This window comes from Mustelus asterias, chromosome 8 (genome assembly GCF_964213995.1).
Source record: "Mustelus asterias chromosome 8, sMusAst1.hap1.1, whole genome shotgun sequence".
In the NCBI taxonomy this organism is placed as follows: domain Eukaryota; kingdom Metazoa; phylum Chordata; class Chondrichthyes; order Carcharhiniformes; family Triakidae; genus Mustelus; species Mustelus asterias.
In genome coordinates this window covers 139361435-139384571 of record NC_135808.1, presented here as the reverse complement: position 1 = coordinate 139384571, position 23137 = coordinate 139361435, and the positions used below count along the sequence as shown (strand labels likewise).

General features: G+C 47.7%; 1 protein-coding gene across 1 annotated transcript in view; it reads right to left on the bottom strand.

Moving 5' to 3' along the window:
- The window catches only part of LOC144497798 (collagen alpha-1(XI) chain-like), a 494895-nt gene that overhangs the window by 21260 nt on the left and 450498 nt on the right, over positions 1-23137 (bottom strand). Inside the window, exons 41-46 of the mRNA XM_078219235.1 lie at positions 20305-20412; positions 20131-20184; positions 19610-19663; positions 19134-19241; positions 8355-8408; positions 6286-6321 (exon numbers count right to left, since the gene is read on the bottom strand). Coding sequence (XP_078075361.1) covers positions 6286-6321; positions 8355-8408; positions 19134-19241; positions 19610-19663; positions 20131-20184; positions 20305-20412 — 414 coding nt within the window. The remainder of the gene's footprint in view (positions 1-6285; positions 6322-8354; positions 8409-19133; positions 19242-19609; positions 19664-20130; positions 20185-20304; positions 20413-23137) is intronic.

The following is a 23137-nucleotide window of genomic DNA, read 5'->3' as shown; positions in this document are numbered from 1 at the left end:
AGGCCGCCCAATAGTAACAGAGATGTTGAGGAGCAGATGGGGAAACAGATCCTGGAGAGATGTAGGAATAACAGAGTTGTCGTGATGGGAGATTTTAATTTCCCAAACATAGATTGGAATATCCCTAGGGCTAGGGGTTTGGATGGAGAGGAGTTTGTTAGGTGTGTCCAGGAGAGTTTCCTGACACAGTATGTGGATAAGCCTACTAGAGGAGAGGCTGTACTTGATCTGGTGCTGGCTAATGAACCTGGACAGGTGGAGGATCTCTCGGTGGGTGAGCATCTTGGGGATAGCGATCATAATTCTATCTCCTTCACGATAGCATTGGAAAGAGATAGGATCAGGCAGGCTAGGAAAGTGTTTCTCTGGAGTAAAGGGAAATACAGTGTCATCAGGGAGGAAATTAGACGGGTAAATTGGAAGGAGGCATTCTTGGGGAAAAGTACCGAAGGAAAGTGGAGGATTTTCAAGGAATGTTTGTCTGGAGCTCTGCATGACAACGTTCCGATGAGACAGGTGGGTGTTGGTAGGGTACGGGAACCGTGGTGCACGAAGGTTGTGATGAACCTGGTGAATAAGAAAAGAGAGGCGTACAGAAGGTTCAGAGAGCTGGGAGGTGTTAAGGATTTAGAGGAGTATACGGGATGTAGGAAGGAGCTTAAGAAGGAAATTAGGAGAGCGAGAAGGGGTCATGAGAAGGCCTTGGCGGGTAAGATTAAGGAGAATCCCAAGGCTTTCTACAAATATGTCAAGAGTAAAAGGATGAGATGTGAAGGCATAGGACCCTTAAAAGGTGAAGGGGGAAAAGTTTGTGCGGAACCGTTAGAAATGGCAGAGGTGTTTAATGAATACTTTACCTCGGTATTCACGGTGGAAAGGGATCTGGGTGGTTGTACTGCTGGTTTGCGGTGGACAGAAAGGATCGAGCATGTGGACATAAAGAAAGAGGATGTGTTGGAACTATTGAATGGCATCAAGGTTGGTAAGTCGCCGGGACCGGATGGGATGTACCCCAGGTTACTGTGGGAGGCGAGGGAGGAGATTGCGGAGCCTTTGGCGATGATCTTTGCATCGTCGATGGAGACGGGAGAGGTTCCGGAGGATTGGAGGATTGCAGATGTGGTCCCTATATTCAAGAAAGGGAACAGGGACAGCCCGGGAAATTACCGACCGGTGAGTCTAACCTCAGTGGTTGGTAAGTTGATGGAGAGGATCCTGAGAGACAGGATTTATGATCATCTAGAGAAGTTTAGTATGATCAAAAGTAGTCAGCACGGCTTTGTCAAGGGCAGGTCGTGCCTTACGAGCCTGGTTGAGTTCTTTGAAAATGTGACCAAACACATTGACGAAGGAAGAGCGGTGGATGTGGTCTATATGGACTTCAGCAAGGTGTTCGATAAGGTCCCCCATGCAAGACTTCTTGAGAAAGTGAGAGGGCATGGGATCCAAGGGGCTGTTGCCTTGTGGATCCAGAACTGGCTTGCCTGCAGAAGGCAGAGAGTGGCTGTGGAGGGGTCTTTCTCTGCATGGAGGTCAGTGACCAGTGGAGTGCCCCAGGGATCTGTTCTGGGACCCTTGTTGTTTGTCATTTTCATAAATGACCTGGATGAGGAAGTGGAGGGATGGGTTGGTAAGTTTGCTGACGACACCAAGGTAGGTGGTGTTGTGGATAGTTTGGAGGGATGTCAGAAGTTGCAGCGAGACATAGATAGAATGCAAGACTGGGCGGAGAAGTGGCAGATGGACTTCAACCCGGATAAGTGTGTGGTGATCCATTTTGGCAGATCCAATGGGATGAAGCAGCAGTATAATATGAAGGGTACCATTCTTAGCAGTGTAGAGGATCAGAAGGACCTTGGGGTCCGGGTCCATAGGACTCTTAAATCGGCCTCGCAGGTGGAGGATGCGGTCAAGAAGGCGTACGGCGTACTGGCCTTCATTAATCGAGGGATTGAGTTTAGGAGTCGGGAGATAATGCTGCAGCTTTATAGGACCCTGGTTAGACCCCACTTGGAGTACTGCGCGCAGTTCTGGTCACCTCATTACAGGAAAGATGTTGAAGCCATTGAAAGGGTGCAGAGGAGATTTACAAGGATGTTGCCTGGATTGGGGGGCATGCCTTATGAGGATAGGTTGAGGGAGCTTGGTCTCTTCTCCCTGGAGAGACGAAGGATGAGAGGTGACCTGATAGAGGTTTACTAGATGTTGAGAGGTCTGGATAGGGTAGACTCTCAGAGGCTATTTCCAAGGGCTGAAATGGTTGCTACGAGAGGACACAGGTTTAAGGTGCTGGGGGGTAGGTACAGAGGAGATGTCAGGGGTAAGTTTTTCACTCAGAGGGTGGTGGGTGAGTGGAATCGGCTGACGTCGGTGGTGGTGGAGGCAAACTCATTGGGGTCTTTTAAGAGACTTCTGGATGAGTACATGGGATTTAATGGGATTGAGGGCTATAGATAGGCCTAGAGGTGGGGATGTGATCGGCGCAACTTGTGGGCCGAAGGGCCTGTTTGTGCTGTGGCTTTCTATGTTCTATGTTCTATGATATTATTAAACAAGAAAGAGTGCAGAAAAGATTTACTCAGATGCTACCGGGACTTGATGGATTGAGTTATAAGGAGAGGCTGGATAGACTGGGACTATTTTCTCTGGAGCGTAGGAGGCTGAGGAGTGACCTTATAGAGGTCTATAAAATAATGAGGGGCACAGATCAGCGAGATAGTCAACATCTTTTCCCAAAGGTAGGGGAGTCTAAAACTAGAGGGCATAGGTTTAAGGTGAGAGGGAAGAGATACAAAAGTGTCCAGAGGGATACTTTTTTCACACAGAGGGTGGTGAGTGTCTGGAACAAGCTGCCAGAGGTAGTAGTAGAGGCGGGTACAATTTTGTCTTTTAAAAAGCATTTAGATAGATACATGGGCATTTTGGTAGGACTAATTTAAATGTGGATTACAGGGTCAAAGGTAGGGTTCTGAAGACTGTGGAGGAACAGAGAGATCTTGGGGTCCATATCCACAGATCTCTAAAGGTTGACACTCAAGTGGATAGAGCTGTGAAGAAGGCCTATTGTGTGTTAGCTTTTATTAACAGGGGGTTGGAGTTTAAGAGCCGTGGGGTTATGCTGCAACTGTACAGGACCTTGGTGAGACCACATTTGGAATATTGTGTGCAGTTCTGGTCACCTCACTATAAGAAGGATGTGGAAGCGCTGGAAAGAGTGCAGAGGAGATTTACCAGGATGCTGCCTGGTTTGGAGGGTAGGTCTTATGAGGAAAGGTTGAGGGAGCTCGGGCTGTTCTCTCTGGAGCGGAGGAGGCTGAGGGGAGACTTAATAGAGGTTTATAAAATGATGAAGGGGATAGATAGAATGAACGTTCAAAGACTGTTTCCTCAGGTGGATGGAGCTATTACAAGGAGGCATAACTATAGGGTTCATGGTGGGAGATATAGGAAGGATATCAGAGGTAGGTTCTTTACTCAGAGAGTGGTTGGGGTGTGGAATGGACTGCCTGCAGTGATAGTGGAGTCAGACACTTTAGGAACATTTAAGCGGTTATTGGATAGGCACATGGAGCACACCAGGATGATAGGGAGTGGGATAGCTTGATCTTGGTTTCAGATAAAGCTCGGCACAACATCGTGGGCCGAAGGGCCTGTTCTGTGCTGTACTGTTCTATGTTCTATGGGTATGATGGGTATAGAGGAATATGGGCCAAAAGCGGGCAATCGGGATTAGCTTAGGGGTTTAAAAAAAAATGGCGGCATGGACAAGTTGGGCCCAAGGGCCTGTTTCCATGCTGTAAACCTCTATGACTCTGTGACTCTAACCCAACTTAGCCAGGCCATTTGAATCAAGAACAGAGTTCAAATTGACCCCATTGTGGGTGTTGCAAAGGATTTTAAGGCAGAGTGTGAATTGGGGTGGATGTAAACATGCTCGATTGGAGGAGGAGCAGCTCTGCGTAATGCCCCAGAGGTGAAACTGTCACTGAGGTAAAGGAGAGCTGCTGGAATGTTTTGATTGACAGACCATCTGATGTCGATTAGAAGATGATATTGACATCTGGTCACACAGTTTCAAAAGAGTTTTTTGTTGAAATTTTCCCAAGAGCTAGTATTATGTCATGATGAATGCTTGGCTAAGTTTCAAAGGCTTGATTATAGAAACATACAAAATAGGAACAGGAGTAAGCCATTCACCTCTTTAAGCCTGCTCTACCATTCAATATTATTCGGGACTTATTAGGAAGAGTCAACATGGCTTTGTGCGTGTTAGGTCATGTTTGACCAATCTATTAGAGTTTTTCGAGGAGGTTACCAGGAAAGTGGATGAAGGGAAGGTGGTGGATGTTGTCTACCTGGATTTCAGCAAGGCCTTTGACAAGGTCCCTCATGGGAGGTTAGTTAGGAAGGTTCAGTCACTAGGTATACATGGGGAGGTAGTAAATTGGATTAGGCACTGGCTCAATGGAAGAAGCCAGAGAGTGGTTGTGGAGGATTGCTTCTCTGAGTGGAGGCCTGTGACTAGTGGTGTGCCGCAGGGATCGGTGTTGGGTCCATTGTTGTTTGTCATCTATAACAATGATCTGGATGATAATGTGGTAAATTGGATCAGCAAATTTGCTGATGATACAAAGATTGGAGGTGTAGTGGACAGTGAGGAAGGTTTTCAAAGCTTGCAGAGGGATTTGGACCAACTCGAAAAATGGGCTAAAAAATGGCAAATGGAATTTAACGCAGACAAGTGTGAGATATTGCACTTTGGAAGGACAAACCAAAGTAGAACGTACAGGGTAAATGGTAGGACTCTGAAGAGTGCAGTTGAACAGAGGGATCTGGGAATACAGGTACAGAATTCCCTAAAAGTGATGTCACAGGTGGATAGGGTCGTAAAGAGTGCCTTTGGTACTTTGGCCTTTATAAATCGGAGTATCGAGTATAAAAGTTGGAGTGTTATGGTAAGGTTATATAAGGCATTGGTGAGGCTGAATTTGGAGTATTGTGTACAGTTTTGGTCACCTAGTTACAGGAAGGATGTAAATAAGGTTGAAAGAGTGCAGAGAAGGTTCACAAGGATGTTGCCGGGACTTGAGAAGCTGAGTTACAGAGAGAGATTGAATAGGTTGGGACTTTATTCCCTGGAGAGTAGAAGAATGAGGGGAGATTTGATAGAGGTGTATAAGATTTTGATGGGTATAGATAGAGTGAATGCGAGCAGGCTTTTTCCGCTGAGGCTAGGGGAGAAAAAAACCAGAGGGCATGGGTTAAGGGTGAAAGGAGAAAAGTTTAAAGGGAATATTAGGGGGGGCTTCTTCACGCAGAGAGTGGTGGGAGTGTGGAATGAGCTGCCGGATAAAGTGGTAAATGGGGTCACTTTTAACATTTAAGAAAAACTTGGACGGGTTCATGGATGAGAGGGGTGTGGAGGGATGTGGTCCAAGTGCAGGTCACTGGGACTCGGCAAAAAATGGTTCGGCACAGACAAGAAGGGCCAAAAGGCCTGTTTCTGAGCTGTAATTTTCTATGGTTCTATGGTTCTATTAGGATGACTGATCCTCATTCTCAACAAGCTCCAAGTTCACTGTTTGATGTGGAGTCTGAATTGAAGAATTTTTTAACAAGAGATTTCAAAGTTTGAATGGGGTGGATGTAAACACCCATCGATGGGTTTTTTTTCACTATCAAATGCACATGGAATTATTTGCAGCTTAATTTTTCATCTTCACATGGCTCCTTAGGCCTGCCCAGGATGGATATGGAGTTGGCATAAGGTCTACAAGGGGGCATTGTGATGGGGAGGTGGTGAGGGGATTTGAGGGGTGAGGAATAACAAAATAAATGAAGGCTTGCGTCAGATCAAGAGGAGTCACAGGGCGATAGAAAGTAGTAAGCTTAAGGACTGGGAGCAGTTCAGAATTCAGCAAAGGAGGACCAAGGGATTGATTGAGAGAGGAAGAATAGACTATTCGAGTAAATATGAAAAGAATTTAAAAGCAAACAGTAAAAGTTTCTGTAAGTATATAAAAAGAAAAAGATTGAGGATAAATGCAGGTCTCTTACAACCCAACCCAGGGGAATTTATAACCGAGAACAAAGGATCATCCGGCCAGACTCTATCCAGCCTCTCCCCCCTGGGGGAAATGTGCATATTAAAGACTGATTCATCAAGGCGGATATAGTGAGTTGGGAAAGTTCTTGACTCGAGATGACCGCCAAAATGGGGACAATCCGGCCACTGATCTCAGAGAGAAATGAAAGCGAGGAGGGGAGGAGTGTGTGATTACTTACCGTCGAACCCTTGGAACCTTTTGGACCCAGTGGACCCTGTGATCAAACAGAGAGAATTCAGAACCTCCTCAAAGCCAAAACATTTCACAAGCTGAGATTCACAGAGTAACCTATTCAGCCAGAGTTCCTTGGCCAATCACACTGTGATTTATAATTTGCATTTATACACTGGAGTTATTCTCCAGAAAATATTCCAGCAACAATGAAAAAAATCCTGATTTCCAAACACAGCATTACATTATACTCACAGTACAGAATAGGCCATTCAGCCCATCTGCTCCGTGCTGGCGTTTCTGCTCCACATGAATTTCCTCCCACCCCTTCTTCCTCTCACCCTATCAGCATCTCCTTTGATTCCTCTCTCCCTCATTTGTTTATCCAGTTTCCCCTTCAATGTATTGATACTATTCACCTCAAGCACTCCCCGTGGGAGTGAGTCCCACATTCTCCCCAATACCTGTGGGCGTGAGTCCCACATTCTCCCCACACTCTGGGTAAAGTTTCTTCTGAATTTCCATTGGATTTATTAATCATTATCTGATATTTATGGCTTCTGGTTCTGCTTTCCATTACCAATGTAAAAATCATCTCTATGTTTAACTCACCAAAACCGTCCATTATTTAAGAAAAAAGCCCCAAGGCGTTAACCTCTCAGTTAAACTAAAGTCCTTTCCTCCTTCCAGTTCGGATATTAAAGCTCCAACCTCATTGTGAAGAGTTAAGGGAATCCTACCCAATCACAGAATAATTACAGTGCAGAAGGAGACCATTCAGCCCATCATCTCAACACCAGCTCTCTGAATGAGCAACTCACCCAGTGCCAATCTCCCACTTTCTCCCCGCTCCCCCCGCAGATTGGTTCTTTTCAGATAATCATCTGATTTTTGTTTGAATCTCTCGATTGAACCAGTCTCCACCGCATTCTCAGACAGAACATTCCAGATCCTAACAACTCGCTGTGTGAATCTGCCTCCACCACACACTCAGACAGTGCATTCCGGACATTAACCTGTGGGAACTCGCTGTGGGAAAGTGTTCCTCATGTTGAGTTTGCTTCTTTTGCAAATCACTTTCATTCTGAATCCACTCACTCTCATTCCTTTTGCGAGGGGGACATTTCTCCTTGTCTCCTCTGTCCAGATTCCTCATGATTTTAATCAAATCTCCTTTCAACCTCTGATTCTCCAAGGAGAACAGTCCCAACCTTTCCAATCTATCCTCATAACTGAAGTTCCTCATCCCTGGGACCACTCTCCTGAATCTTTTCTGCACTCTCTCTCTAAAGCCTTCACATCCTTCCTAAGGTACAGCACTCAGACCTCCACACAATATTCCATCTGAGGCTGAACTGGGGTTTTATAAAAGTTCAGCATTACCTTCTTGCTCTTGTATTCTGTGCCCCTATTAAGCAGCCCAGGATACTATATGCTTTATTAATTGCTCTCTCCACCCGTCCTGCCACCTTCAATGATCTCTGCACAGATACACCCAGCTCCCTCTGCTCCCGCCCCCTTTAAGAATTTTACCCTTTATTTGACATTGTCTCTCCATGATCTTCCTATCAAAATGAATCACCTCACACTTCCCGCACTGAGCTTCATCTGCCACCTCTCTGTCCACATCACTAATTTGTCGATGTCCTTTTGAACTCCTACACTGTCCTCCTCACAGTTTATAAAGTTTTATGTCATCCACAAACTTTGAAATTGTCTCCTGGAAACCAAAATCTAGATCATTTATATCAGGAAAAGCAAAGATTTCAATACCAACCCCTGGGGAACTCTACTTCAAACCTTCCCTCAGCCGGAAAGAACACCTGTCAACCCCTCTGTCTTGGTGAGAGTTTCCACCATTTCCCGTGGGTGATTTCCAGCCAGGAAGGGGTTCGCCATTGGCTGCCAGTGGGATCATCGAGTCCCACCTGCCAATGGTGTTCTGTGTGGCCCACTTCCCCAACATCAGGGAACCCCGCCTGCGACATCCTGTCCTCAGCCAATCCCATGCTGGGGCCAGGGGTAAAAATCATGAACAATGAAGCATTGTTTAAACTTTCTCCCTTCCGCACTTACAGGTAAACCAGGGGGTCCGGGGGGTCCAAGTGGTCCTGAGGCTCCAGTAATACCCTGGAATGAAACAGAAAGGACAGGGCACGTCAGCTGTGACAAACCAGAGGCGCTTGTTTGTGGTTGCAAATCAAATGATTTATTTCTCATTTTTTTCTCATCCCTCCCTTGCTCTGTGATCAACCCAAATTTTGTACCCTCGCACCCTCGTAACCTCGCACCCTCGTAACCTCGCACCCTCGTAACCTCGCACCCTCGTAACCTCGCACCCTCACACCCTCGTAACCTCGCACCCTCGTAACCTCGCATCCTTGCGCACTCTCACAGCCTCACACCCTTGCACTGTCGCGCACCCTCACACCCTCGTACTCTCGCACACTTGCACCCTCACACCCTCGCAGCCTCTCCAACTCCAGCCTCTCCTGTAGACCCCATTCCTGCTGTGCCTCCAGCTGTTTGCACCCTGAATTTCCCCAATTCTCTTCAAAACACTCTTTAGAAATCATCTCCTCAACCTGTCACCTGTCCAAATATCCCCTGTGAGGCACCTTGGGAAATGTACCTGTGTTAAAGGTGCTATATAAATGCAGAGTATTCTGATTAAAGGAGCTTCCTTCAGTGAATGTTCACATTTCCACCTGTCCGGAGCTTTGTCCCGTTTCCTTACAAATTCCAAATTTAATACAGAAACATTTCAGCTGCCGACTTCCTCAGAGCCAATTAAACACTGAGTGGATCCTCAAACAGATGTCAAAAATCAAACAAAAGAAGGAGGCCATTCAGCCCCTTGAACCTGCACTGTCAGAGGGTCAGTACTGAGGGAGTGCTGCACTGTCAGAGGGTCAGTACTGAGGGAGTGCTGCACTGTCAGAGGGTCAGTACTGAGGGAGTGCCGCACTGTCAGAGGGTCAGTACTGAGGGAGTGCTGCACTGTCAGAGGGTCAGTGCTGAGGGAGTGCCGCACTGTCAGAGCGCCAGTACTGAGGGAGTGCTGCACTGTCAGAGGGTCAGTGCTGAGGGAGTGCCGCACTGTCAGAGCGCCAGTACTGAGGGAGTGCTGCACTGTCAGAGGGTCAGTGCTGAGGGAGTGCCGCACTGTCAGAGCGCCAGTACTGAGGGAGTGCTGCACTGTCAGAGGGTCAGTACTGAGGGAATGCCGCACTGTCAGAGGGTCAGTACTGAGGGAGTGCCGCACTGTCAGAGGGTCAGTACTGAGGGAGTGCTGCACTGTTAGAGGGTCAGTACAGAGGGAGTGCTGCACTGTCAGAAGGTCAGTACTGAGGGAGTGCTGCACTGTCAGAGAGTCAGTACTGAGGGAGTGCTGCACTGTTAGAGGGTCAGTACTGAGGGAGTGCCACACTGTCAGAGGGTCAGTACTGAGGGAGTGCTGCACTGTTAGAGGGTCATTACTGAGGGAGTGCTGCACTGTCAGAAGGTCAGTACTGAGGGAGTGCCGCACTGTCAGAGGGTCAGTACTGAGGGAGTGCCGCACTGTCAGAGGGTCAGTACTGAGGGAGTGCTGCACTGTCAGAGGGTCAGTACTGAGGGAGTGCTGCACTGTCAGAGGGTCAGTGCTGAGGGAGTGCTGCACTGTCAGAGGGGACGCTGCCTCAGCAGTGACCCTCTGACAGCGCAGCATTCCTTCAGTGCTCCCTCAGGGTCAGAGGGTCAGTACTGAGGGTGTGCTGCAACGTCAGACGGTCAGTACTGAGGGAGTGCCGTACCGTTAGACGGTCAGTACTGAGGGAATGTTGCACTGTCAGAAGGTCAGTACTGAGGAAGTGCCGCACTGTTGGTGATGTTTCAGATGATACCAATATTGGTGGCATAGTGGACAGCGAAGAAAGTTATCTCTGATTGCAACAGGATCTTGATCAATTGGGCCAGTGGGCTGACGAATGGCAGATGGAGTTTAGAACCATAGAACCATAGAAAATTACAGCTCAGAAACAGGCCTTTTGGCCCTTCTTGTCTGTGCCGAACCATTTTATGCCTAGTCCCACTGACCTGCACTTGGACCATACCCCTCCACACCCCTCTCATCCATGAACCCGTCCAAGTTTTTCTTAAATGTTAAAAGTGACCCCGCATTTACCACTTTATCCGGCAGCTCATTCCACACTCCCACCACTCTCTGCGTGAAGAAGCCCCCCCTAATATTCCCTTTAAACTTTTCTCCTTTCACCCTTAACCCATGCCCTCTGGTTTTTTTCTCCCCTAGCCTCAGCGGAAAAAGCCTGCTTGCATTCAATCTATCTATACCCATCAAAATCTTATACACCTCTATCAAATCTCCCCTCAATCTTCTACGCTCCAGGGAATAAAGTCCCAACCTATTCAATCTCTCTCTGTAACTCAGCTTCTCAAGTCCCGGCAACATCCTTGTGAACGTTCTCTGCATTCTTTCAACCTTATTTACATCCTTCCTGTAACTAGGTGACCAAAACTGTACACAATATTCCAAATTCGGCCTCACCAATGCCCTATATAACCTTACCATAACACTCCAACTTCTATACTCGATACTCCGATTTATAAAGGCCAATGTACCAAAGGCACTCTTTACGACCCTATCCACCTGTGACGTCACTTTTAGGGAATTCTGTACCTGTATTCCCAGATCCCTCTGTTCAACTGCACTCTTCAGAGTCCTACCATTTACCCTGTACGTTCCTCTTTGGTTTGTCCTTCCAAAGTGCAATATCTCACACTTGTCTGCGTTAAATTCCATTTGCCATTTTTCAGCCCATTTTTCTAGTTGGTCCAAATCCCTCTGCAAGCTTTGAAAACCTTCCTCACTGTCCACTACACCTCCAATCTTTGTATCATCAGCAAACTTGCTGATCCAATTTACCACATTATCATCCAGATCATTGATATAGATGACAAACAACAATGGACCCAACAACGATCCCTGCGGCACACCACTAGTCACAGGCCTCCACTCAGAGAAGCAATCTTCCACAACCACTCTCTGACTTCTTCCATTGAGCCAGTGTCTTATCCAATTTACTACCTCCCCATGTATACCTAGCGACTGAACCTTCCTAACTAACCTCCCATGAGGGACCTTGTCAAAGGCCTTGCTGAAATCCAGGTAGACAACATCCACCGCCTTCCCTTCATCCACTTTCCTGGTAGCCTCCTCGAAAAACTCTAATAGATTGGTCAAACATGACCTACCACGCACAAAGCCATGTTGACTCTCCCTAATAAGTCCCTGTCTATCCAAATATTTGTAGATCCTATCCCTTATCACACCTTCCAATAACTTGCCCACCACCGACGTCAAACTTACTGGCCGATAATTTCCTGGATTTCTTTTGGAACCTTTTTTAAACAACGGAACAACATGAGCCACCCTCCAATCATCCGGCACCTCCCCCGTGAATACTGACATTTTAAATATGTCTGCCAGGGCCCCTGCAAGTTCAACACTAGCTTCCCTCAAGGTCCGTGGGAATACCCTGTCCGGTCCTGGGGATTTATCCACTCTGATTTGCCTCAAGACAGCGAGCACCTCCTCCCCTTTAATCTGTAAAGGTTCCATGGCCTCCCTACCAGTTTGCCCTATTTCCGTAGACTCCATGCCCGTTTCCTCAGTAAATACGGATGCAAAAAAACCATTTAGTATCTCCCCCATCTCTTTTGGTTCCATACACAGTCTACCACTCTGGTCTTCAAGAGGACCAATTGTATCCCTCACTATCCTTTTGCTCCTAACATACCTATAGAAGCTCTTTGGATTTTCCTTCACTCTGTCTGCCAAAGCAATCTCATGTCTTCTTTTAGCCCTCCTGATTTCCCTCTTAAGTAGCTTCTTGCACTTTTTATACTCCTCGAGCATCTGATCTGTTCCTTGCTGCCTGTACATTTCATACAACTCTTTCTTCCTCTTAATCAGTGTTACAATCTCCCTCGAGAACCAAGGTTCCTTATTCCTATTTACTTTGACTTTAATCCTGACAGGAACATACAAACTCTGCACTCTCAAAATTTCTCCTTTGAAGGCCTCCCACTTTCCATTTACATCCTTACCAGAGAACAGCCTGTGCCAATCCACACTTCCCAGATCCCTTCTCATTTCATCAAATTTGGCCTTTTTCCAGTTCAGAACTTCAACCCGAGGACCAGATCTATCCTTATCTGCGATCAGGTTGAAACTAATGGCATTATGATCACTGGATCCAAAGTGTTCCCTCACACTCACATCCAGCACCTGCCCTAACTCATTTCCCAATAGGAGATCCAATATCGCATCCTCTCTAGTTGGCACCTCTATATACTGATGTAGAAAATTCTCCTGAACACATTTTACAAACTCTACCCCGTCTAAACCTTTAACAGTATGCGAGTCCCAATCTATATGTGGAAAATTAAAATCCCCTACTATCACAACTTTGTGTTTCTTGCAGTTGTCAGCTATCTCTCCGCTGATTTGCTCCTCCAATTCTCGCTGACTATTGGGTGGTCTATAATACAAGCCCATTAATGTGGTCATACCTTTCCTGTTTCTCAGCTCCACTCATAGGGCCTCTGTAGACAAGCTCCCTAATCTATCCTGCCTGAGTACCGCTGTAACATTTTCCCTGACCAACAATACCACCCCCCCACCTTTTATCCCTCTGCCTCTATCCCGCCTGAAACATTGGAACCCTGGAACATTGAGCTGCCAGTCCTGCCCCTCCTGTAGCCAAGTTTCACTAATGGCTATAATGTCATATTTCCACGTGTCTATCCACGCCTTCAGCTCATCTGCCTTCCCCACAATACTCCTGGCATTGAAATAGACACACCTCAAAAAATTATTTCCACCACACTCTACTCTTCCATTTGTGATTTTGCTTGAACTAACCTGTCTTTTTACCCCTGCTCCACTATCTGCTCTGGCACTCTGGTTCCCACCCCCCTGCAAATCTAGTTTAAACGCTCCCCAATAACACTAGCAAATCTCCCTGCAAGTATATTGGTCCCCTTGTAGTTTAGGTGTAACCCGTCTCTCTTGTACAGGTCCCACCTGCCCCAGAAGAGGTCCCAATGATACAAGAATTGGAAACCCTGCCCCCTGCACCAGTTCCTCAGCCACGTGTTCATCCGCCCAAGCATCCTACTCCTGCCCTCACTGGCATGTGGCTCAGGTAGCAATCCTGAGATTACTACCCTCGGGGTCCTGCTTTTTAACTTCCTTCCAAGCTCTTTGTACTCACTCTTTAGGACCTCCTCACTCTTCCTTCCCACGTCATTGGTACCGACGTGTACTACGACATCTGGCTGATCACCCTCCCACTTTAGAACGCTGTGCACGCGATCAGAGACATCCCTGACCTTGGCACCTGGGAGGCAGCAAACCATGCGGGAGTCTCTGTCCCGACCACAGAATCTCCGGTCTGTACCTCTGACCATTGAGTCCCCTATCACTACTGCTCTCCCCTTCTTCATCCCACCCTTTTGCGCTGTAGAACCAGTCGCAGTATCAGAGTTCCGGCTGTCGCAGCTTGTCCCAGGTAAAGCATCTCCCACAACAGTATCCAATTCAGTATACCTGTTGTGGAGGGGTATGGCCACAGGGGAACCCTGCTCTGCCTGTCCTTTCACACTGCCATTTCCTCTCCTTACAGTAACCCAATTTCCTGTGCTCTGCTGCTTAGGTGTAACTACCTCCTTCAAGTCGTTAATTTAGACAAATGTGAGGTGATGCATTTTGATAGATTGAACCAGAGCAGGACTTACTCAGTTAATGGTAGGGCATTGGGGTGAGTTACAGAAAAAAGAGATCTAGGGGTACATGTTCATAGCTCCTTGAAAGTGGAGTCACAGGTGGACAGAGTGGTGAAGAAGGCATTCGGCATGCTTGGTTTCATTGGTCAGAACATTGAATACAGGAATTGGGACGTGTTGTTGAAGTTGTACAAGACATTGGTAAGGCCACACTTGGGATACTGTGTACAATTCTGGTCACCCTATTATAGAAATGACATTATTAAGCTAGAAAGAGTGCAGAAAAGATTTACTTGATGGATAAGGAGTTATAAGGAGAGGCTGAATAGACTGGGACTTTTTTCCCTGGAGCGTAGAAAGCTGAGGGGTGACCTTATAGAGGTCTATAAAATAATGAGAGGCACAGACAAGGTAGATAGTCAATATCTTTTCCCAAAGGTAGGGGAGTCTAACGCTAGAGGGCATAGGTTTAAGGTGTGAGGGGAGAGATACAAAAGTGTCCAGAGGGGCAATTTTTTTCACACAGAGGGTGGTGAGTGTCTGGAACAAGCTGCCAGAGGTAGTAGTAGAGGCGGGTACAATTTTATCTTTTAAAAAGCATTTAGATAGTTACATGGGTACGATGGGTATAGAGGGATATGGGCCAAATGCGGGCAACTGGGATTAGCTTAGGGTTTTTTTTAAAAAGCGCAGCATGGACAAGTTGGGCCGAAGGGCCTGTTTCCATGCTGTAAACCTCTATGATTCTATGTCTCTAATCACCACCCCCCTACCAAACCCCCCAATCACCACCCCCCCACCAAATCCCCCAATCACCACCCCCCCACCAACCCCCCAATCACCACCCCCCACTGACCCTCCCAATCACCACCCTCCCACCAACCCCCCCAATCACCACCCCCCCACCAAACCCCCCAATCACCACCCGCCCACCAACCCCCCCAATCACCACCCCCCCAATCACCACCCCCCACTGACTCCCCCAATCACCACCCCCCCACCAACCCCCCAATCACCACCCCCCACCAACCCCCCAATCACCACCCCCCACCGACCCGCCAAATCACCACCCCCCCCACCAACCCCTTCCCATCAACCCCCCAATCACCACCCCCCACCGAACCTCCAATCACCACCCCCAATCACCACCCTCCCACCAACCCCCCCCACCAACCCCCCAATCACCACCCTCCCACCAACCCCTGAATCACCACCCCCAATCACCACCCCCCAATCACCACCCCCCCCCACCGACCCCCCAGTCACCAGCCCCCCACTGACCCCCCCAATCACCACCCCCCCACTGACTCCCCAATCACCACCCCGCACCAACCCCCCAATCACCACCAACCCCACAATCACCACCCCCCCAATCACCACTCTCCCACCGATCTCCCCAATCACCACCTCCCCACTGACCCCCCAATCACTACACCCCATTGGGCCTCCCAATCACCACCCCCACCACAGACCCCCCCAATCACCACCCCTCCAATCACTACCCCCCACTGACACCCCCAATCAACATCCCCCCACCAACCCCCCCAATCACCACCCTCACACCAACCCCCCAATCACAACCCCCCCACCGACCCCCCTAATCACACCTCCCCACCAAGCCTCCCCAATCACCACCCACCCATCGACCCCCCAATCACCATCCCCCCAATCATCACCCCCCCCTCCAACCCCCTCCCACCAACCCCCAATCATCACCCAATCACCACCCCCTACTGACCCCCCAATCAATCACCACCCCCTACTGACCCCCCAATCAATCACCACCCCCCCAAAGATCCCACAATCACCACCCCCCATTGACCCCCCAATCACCACCCCCCATTGACCCCCCCAATCACCACCCCTCCACTGACTCTTCCAATCACCAGCCTCCCACTGACCCTCCCAATCACCACCCCCCTTGACCCCCCCTCAATCACCACCCCCCTCCTACCGACTCCTCCAATCACCACCCTTCCACCGCCCCCCCCCCCCCCCCCCCCCCAAGCACCACCCCCCCCCCCCCCCATCACCGGCCTCCTGTTTGCTGCTCTCAAACCCTAATCGACAGGCACACTTCCCCCAGATGCAGAGCTCCCTCCTTCCCTCCTCTCCTCCCGACTTCCCCCTCCACACTTCCCATCTGACCCAGCCTCTGTCTCTTTGCACCCCGTGAAGGCCCGCCCCTCACCCTGCCCCCTTAGCACTACGCGGTGCTGGGTGCCTGGTGGGCAATGTCAGGGTCCTTGGCTGGCACTCTCCAGCGGTGTCTCCGACCACCCGGAGGCCTCAATGGCCTCTGGTCCACCAACGATAATATTGACTGGAATTGTTATAGCTCTAGCTCGTTAGAGGGGTCAGTTTTTGTTCAAAGCGTGCAGGAAGGTTTTTTGACTCAGTATGTAGACAGGCCAACTAGAGGTGAGGCTATATTGGATCTGGTGCTGGGAAATGAGCCAGACCAGGTGCTAGACTTGGAAGTTGGTGTGCATTTTGGTGATAGTGACCACAATTCGGTTACGTTCACCTTAGTGATGGAAAGGGATAGGCATGAACCTCGGGCCAGTGGTTTTAGCTGGGGGAAGGGTAATTATGAGGCTATTAGGAGAGAATTAGGAAACATAGGTTGGACTAGGAGATTACAGGGACTGGGAACGTCCGACATGTGGAGTTTTTTCAAGGAGCAGCTACTGCGAGTCTGTGATAGGTATGTCCCTGTCAGGCAAGGAGGAATTGGTAGGGCTAGGGAACCGTGGTGCACCAAAAAAGTTTCTTTGTTGGTTAAAAAGAAAAAGGAGGCTTATGTTCGGATGAGACGTGAGCACTCGGGTAGTGCACTAGAAAGCTTTAGATTGGCTAAGAGGGAGTTGAAGAGCGAGCTTAGAAGGGCTAAAAGGGGACATGAGAAGACTTTGGCGGATAGGGTTAAAGAGAATCCTAAGGCGTTCTATAGGTATGTCAAGAACAGAAGGTTGGTTAGGGCAAGTTTAGGGCCAGTTATAGATGGCAGAGGGAAGTTATGTGTGGAACCGGAGGAGATTGGTGAAGCATTGAACCAATATTTCTCTTCGGTGTTCACGCAAGGGGACATGAATATAGCTGAGGAGGACACTGGGTTGCAAGGGAGTAGAATAGACAGTATTACAGTTGATAAGGAGGATGTGCAGGATATTCTGGAGGGTCTGAAAATAGATAAATCCCCTGGTCCGGATGGGATTTATCCAAGGATTCTCTTGGAGGCAAGAGAAGTGATTGCAGAGCCTCTGGCTCTGATCTTCAGGTCGTCGTTGGCCTCTGGTATAGTACCAGAAGATTGGAGGTTAGCGAATGTTGTCCCATTGTTTAAGAAGGGGAACAGAGACTTCCCCGGGAATTATAGACCGGTGAGTCTCACTTCTGTTGTCGGCAAGATGTTGGAAAAAATTATAAGGGATAGGATTTATAGTTATTTGGAGAGTAATGAATTGATAGGTGATAGTCAGCATGGTTTTGTGGCAGGTAGGTCGTGCCTTACTAACCTTATTGAGTTTTTTGAGAAAGTGACCAAGGAGGTGGATGGGGGCAAGGCAGTGGACGTGGTATATATGGATTTTAGTAAGGCGTTTGATAAGGTTCACCATGGTAGGCTTCTGCAGAAAATGCAGATGTATGGGATTGGGGGTGATCTAGGAAATTGGATCAGGAATTGGCTAGCGGATAGGAAACAGAGGGTGGTGGTTGATAGTAAATATTCATCATGGAGTGCGGTTACAAGTGGTGTACCTCAGGGATCTGTTTTGGGGCCACTGCTGTTTGTAATATTTATTAATGATCTGGATGAGGGTATAGTTGGGTGGATTAGCAAATTTGCTGATGACACCAAAGTCGGTGGTGTGGTAGACAGTGAGGAAGGGTGTCGTAGTTTGCAGGAAGACTTAGACAGGTTGCAAAGTTGGGCCGAGAGGTGGCGGATGGAGTTTAATGCGGAGAAGTGTGAGGTAATTCACTTTGGTAGGAATAACAGATGTGTTGAGTATAGGGCTAACGGGAGGACTTTGAATAGTGTGGAGGAGCAGAGGGATCTAGGTGTATGTGTGCATAGATCCCTGAAAGTTGGGAATCAAGTAGATAAGGTTGTTAAGAAGGCATATGGTGTCTTGGCGTTTATTGGTAGGGGGATTGAATTTAGGAGTCGTAGCGTTATGTTGCAACTGTACACAACTCTGGTGCGGCCGCACTTGGAGTACTGTGTGCAGTTCTGGTCCCCACATTACAGGAAGGATGTGGAGGCTTTGGAGAGGGTGCAGAGGAGGTTTACCAGGATGTTGCCTGGTATGGAGGGGAGATCCTATGAGGAGAGGCTGAGGGATTTGGGATTGTTTTCGCTGGAAAGGCGGCGGCTAAGAGGGGATCTTATTGAAACATATAAGATGATTAGAGGTTTAGATAGGGTGGATAGTGATAGCCTTTTTCCTCTGATGGAGAAATCCAGCACGAGGGGGCATGGCTTTAAATTGAGGGGGGGTAGTTATAGAACCGATGTCAGGGGTAGGTTCTTTACCCAGAGGGTGGTGAGGGATTGGAATGCCCTGCCAGCATCAGTAGTAAATGCGCCTAGTTTGGGGGCGTTTAAGAGATCCGTAGATAGGTTCATGGACGAAAAGAAATTGGTTTAGGTTGGAGGGTCACAGTTTTTTTTTTTAACTGGTCGGTGCAACATCGTGGGCCGAAGGGCCTGTTCTGCGCTGTAATGTTCTATGTTCTATGTTCTAACGAGGCTGTCATATCAGGACCCCGTTCGTGTGGGAACTGTTTGTGATACTCAGCAGGGAGAATCCTTCACCAGCCGGATCAGAGTGATAACAGAGCTCTGACAATGATGTTCCGGACACACTAATGAGATTAAAATCAATTCATTTATATTTAAATCAGCCTCACACCCGAGACAGCCTGGGAAGGCCGGGCGCGAGTCTCGTTTTTAACCTCCCGCTGTCACTTCCTGCTCCGCTCTGCTATTGGACCAGCGCAGGGGGCAGAAAGGTTGCGCCCAATGTCTTTCGAAAGTAATCAGTAGCAGGATTTACTCACAACGTCTCCTTTGATTCCTGGTGTTCCCTGGAGTCCTGGAAGTCCTCGATCTCCTTTCTCACCCTGTTCACCTGGTGGTCCAATCAACCCAATCAGCCCGGGGTGCCCCTGTCCGAAAGAAGCAATTCCCATCAGCATCCTGAACTTTCCAACAGCATCCTGAACTTCCCAACAGCATCCTGAACTTCCCAACAGCATCCTGAACTGCCCATCAGCATCCTTAACTTCCCAACAGCATCCTGAACTTCCCAACAGCATCCTGAACTTCCCAACAGCATCCTGAACTTCCCATCAGCATCCTGAACTTCCCATCAGCATCCTGAACTTCCCAACAGCATCTTTAACTTTCCATTCCAAAACACAGTCATTGGTAAATTCGCGATTGGAGTGGGAAATGCGTGCGGTGTTTAACTAACTCAAATGAAGTTTACAACTTAGAACAACGAGTAACAGATTGTCGAATCAAACTCACTCACCTTCTCACCCTTACTTCCTGGAACTCCCTTCAATCCTGGCAAACCAGGCGGACCCTAGGACAAGAAGGTTTCGATTAGAATCGCACACATTAGTAATATTCTCAAATCACACTCCATCTTCAGCTATTCTCTGAATCTATTATATAGAATCCCTACAGTGCAGAAGGAGGCCATTCGGCCCATCGAGTCTATACTGACCACAATCCCACCCAGCCCCTATCCCCATAACCCCACATATTTACCCTGCTAATCCCCCTGACATTAGGGTAAATTTAGCATGGCCAATGCACCTAACCAGCACGTCTTTCGGACTGTGGGAGGAAACCGGAGCACCCAGAGGAAACCCACGCAGACACGGGGAGAACGTGCAAACTCCACACAGACAGTGTGAATGATCAGATATGAATTCAACTTCAACAGTTTAAATACTGAGGGGAGAATTTGATTAGTTGGCCATGTGATTACCTCTGTGGTTTCTAGTTAGACAGATGACACAACAACAACTCAAAATATTTACTTACGATTGGTCCTGGTGGTCCATCCTGACCTGGGGGTCCAGGGTGACCTTGCTCACCCTGCAAATAAATCAACAAGCATTTTTTTGTGAAGTAATTCCCCATCAACTTCACCTAATTTCAAAAACCAATTCAAACAAGAAAGGCCTTTATTTTGGTGTTTTCCGTGTTTGTACTTACAACAGGGCCGGGAATTCCTCGCAAGCCCTCAGGGCCTGATTTCCCTGGAGGTCCCTGAGGTCCCACTGGGCCAGTCTTGCCTGGAGGCCCCTCTGCACCTGCTTCACCCTGGGCCAAGAAAGGAGATCAAAGGTCAGCATTACAATCGTCACTTCACGTTTATCAGGGGTTTGTGGCCTGGCAGAATTCAGGATCATTTTAATAAAATTATTCAGTCTTTATGCATCACTGGCTGGCCAGCATTTATTACCCATCCTGAATTGCCCTTTAGAAGGTGGTGGTGATCTGCCTTCTTGAAATGCTGCAGTCTCTGAGATGTAGTGGCTTTTGCTACCAAATAAACCTGTTGGACTTTAACCTGGTGTTGTTAAACTTCTTACTGTAGGTACAACCACAGTGCTGTCAGGGAGGGAGTTCCAGGATTTTGACCCAGTGACAGTGAAGGAACGGCGATATATTTCAGAGTGTGCTGTTCCCATGTATCTGCTGCTCTTGTCCTTATCGATGGCATTTGTTGCATTCATGAGACAACAGACATCGCTGACCGGTCAGTATTTATTGCCCATCCCTTGAGTTGCCCTTGAACTGAGTGGCTTGTTGGGCCATTTCAGAGGGTAGCTGAGAGTCAACCACATTGCTGTGGCTCTGGAGTCACATGTAGGCCAGACGGATAAGGACAGCAGATTTCCTTCCCTCAAGGACATGAATGAACCAAATTGGTTTTTCCGACAATCGACAATGGTTTCATGGTCATCAGTAGATTTTTAATTCCAGATTATTTTTATTGAATTCAAATTTCACCGTCTGCCGTGGCAGGATTTGAACTCTGGTCCCCAGATCATTAGCTGAGTTTCTGGATTAATAGAGTCCGGTAATAATACCACTGGACCATCGCTTCCCCATGTGTCATGGGTTTGAAAGGTGTTTTCAAAGGAATGCTGGTGATTAGTGTTTTAGCTTAGTGCTGTTTTCGAGCCCATTCATTTAGTCTGCCCAAGTTCCCTCGAAGTCTCCTTGCATCCTCCTCCCAGAGTACCATTCCCATCCAGTTTGGTGTCATCAGCAAATTTGCAAATATTACATGTGGTCCCACATCCAGATCAGTGACAACTCCTGTAAACAGCTGTGGTCCCAGCACTGATCCAACTGTCATCTGGGAATGATCCGTATGTTCCTTTTCTCTGCTTTCTGCCTGTTCACCGATTGTCCATCCAAACCAATACATTCCCCCAATGCCTTTAGAACTGGTTTTGTTCAGTAACCTCCTATCAAAAGCTTCCTGAAAATCCAAATACACCAAATCCACTTGTTCTCCTTTGGCTATGCTACAGACAACAGGCTTATCAAACATGATTTCCTTTCATAAATCCATGTTGACTCTGCCTAATTTTTTGCCATTTTATTTTCTTTGTGTCAAATTGTCACATCCTTTACAATAGATTCGAACATTTTCCCGACTGCTGCTGTCAGACTTACAGATCTCCATTCTCTCGCTGCTCCCTGCTCAAACAGTGGGTTTATAGTTTCTGCTTTTCAGCCTGCAGGAACTTTTCCAGAAGCTGTAGCATTTGGAGATATAGAGATAGATATATATTTATATATATACATATATATTTCTATATTATATATAGATATAGATATATATAGAGATAGCCATCAATGCATCCACTATCTCTATTGCCACTGCGTTCAGCACTCTGCGATTGTTTCCAAAACTAGCAAAAGGGTCACCAAAGAACAAAGAACAAAGAACAGTACAGCACAGGAAACAGGCCCTTCGGCCCTCCAAGCCTGTGCCGCTCCTTGGTCCAACTAGACCAATCGTTTGTATCCCTCCATTCCCAGGCTGCTCATGTGACTCTGCAGGTAAGTCTTAAACGATGTCAGCGTGCCTGCCTCCACCACCCTACTTGGCAGCGCATTCCAGGCCCCCACCACCCACTGTGTAAAAAACATCCCTCTAATATCTGAGTTATACTTCGCCCCTCTCACCTTGAGCCCGTGATCCCTCGTGATCGTCACTTCTGATCTGGGAAAAAGCTTCCCACCGTTCACCCATTCATAATCTTGTACACCAAAGTAGATAAAAAGGGAATACATGGAATATGACAACAGGCTCAAAGGGCCGAATGGCCTACTCCTGTCCCTATTTTTCGATGTACCTAATTAACCTAATCTGGTAGAGCGGATTTATCAGCCTTCAATCCAGTTAATGTTTCGAGTGCTACCTCTTTATTAAGACTAATTTCTGTCAATCTCTTAGCTTCATAAATCCTTTGGGTCCCGAGTATTTCTAGGAGATTTTAGGCAGACACAAGGTAATCGTTTAATTTCTCTACCATTGCCTTATTCTCCATTATAAACTCTCCAGCCCCGCCCCCATACTTGGCTCACATTTGTCCAAGATAATCTTTTACTTTTCACACATCGAAAGATGTTTTACAGTCCCCATCTTACATGCTTGTGTTCATATTCTCTTTCTTTATCAGTTCCTTGGTCTCAAAGAATCATAGAATCATAGAACCCCTACAGTACAGAAAGAGGCCATTCAGCCCTTTGAGTCTATACTGACCACAATGCCACCCAGGCCCTATTCCCGTAACCCCACACATTTACCCTGCTAACCTCCCTGACACTAGGGTCAATTTAGCTTGGCCAATCCACCTAACCTGCACATCTTCGTATTCTCCTTTGCTGAATCTTAAATTTCATAGAATCCCGACAGTACAGAAAGAGGCCATTCGGCCCATCGAGTCTGCACCGACCACAATCCCACCCTACCCCCATATCCCTACACATCTACCCACTAATCCCTCTAACCTACGCATCTCAG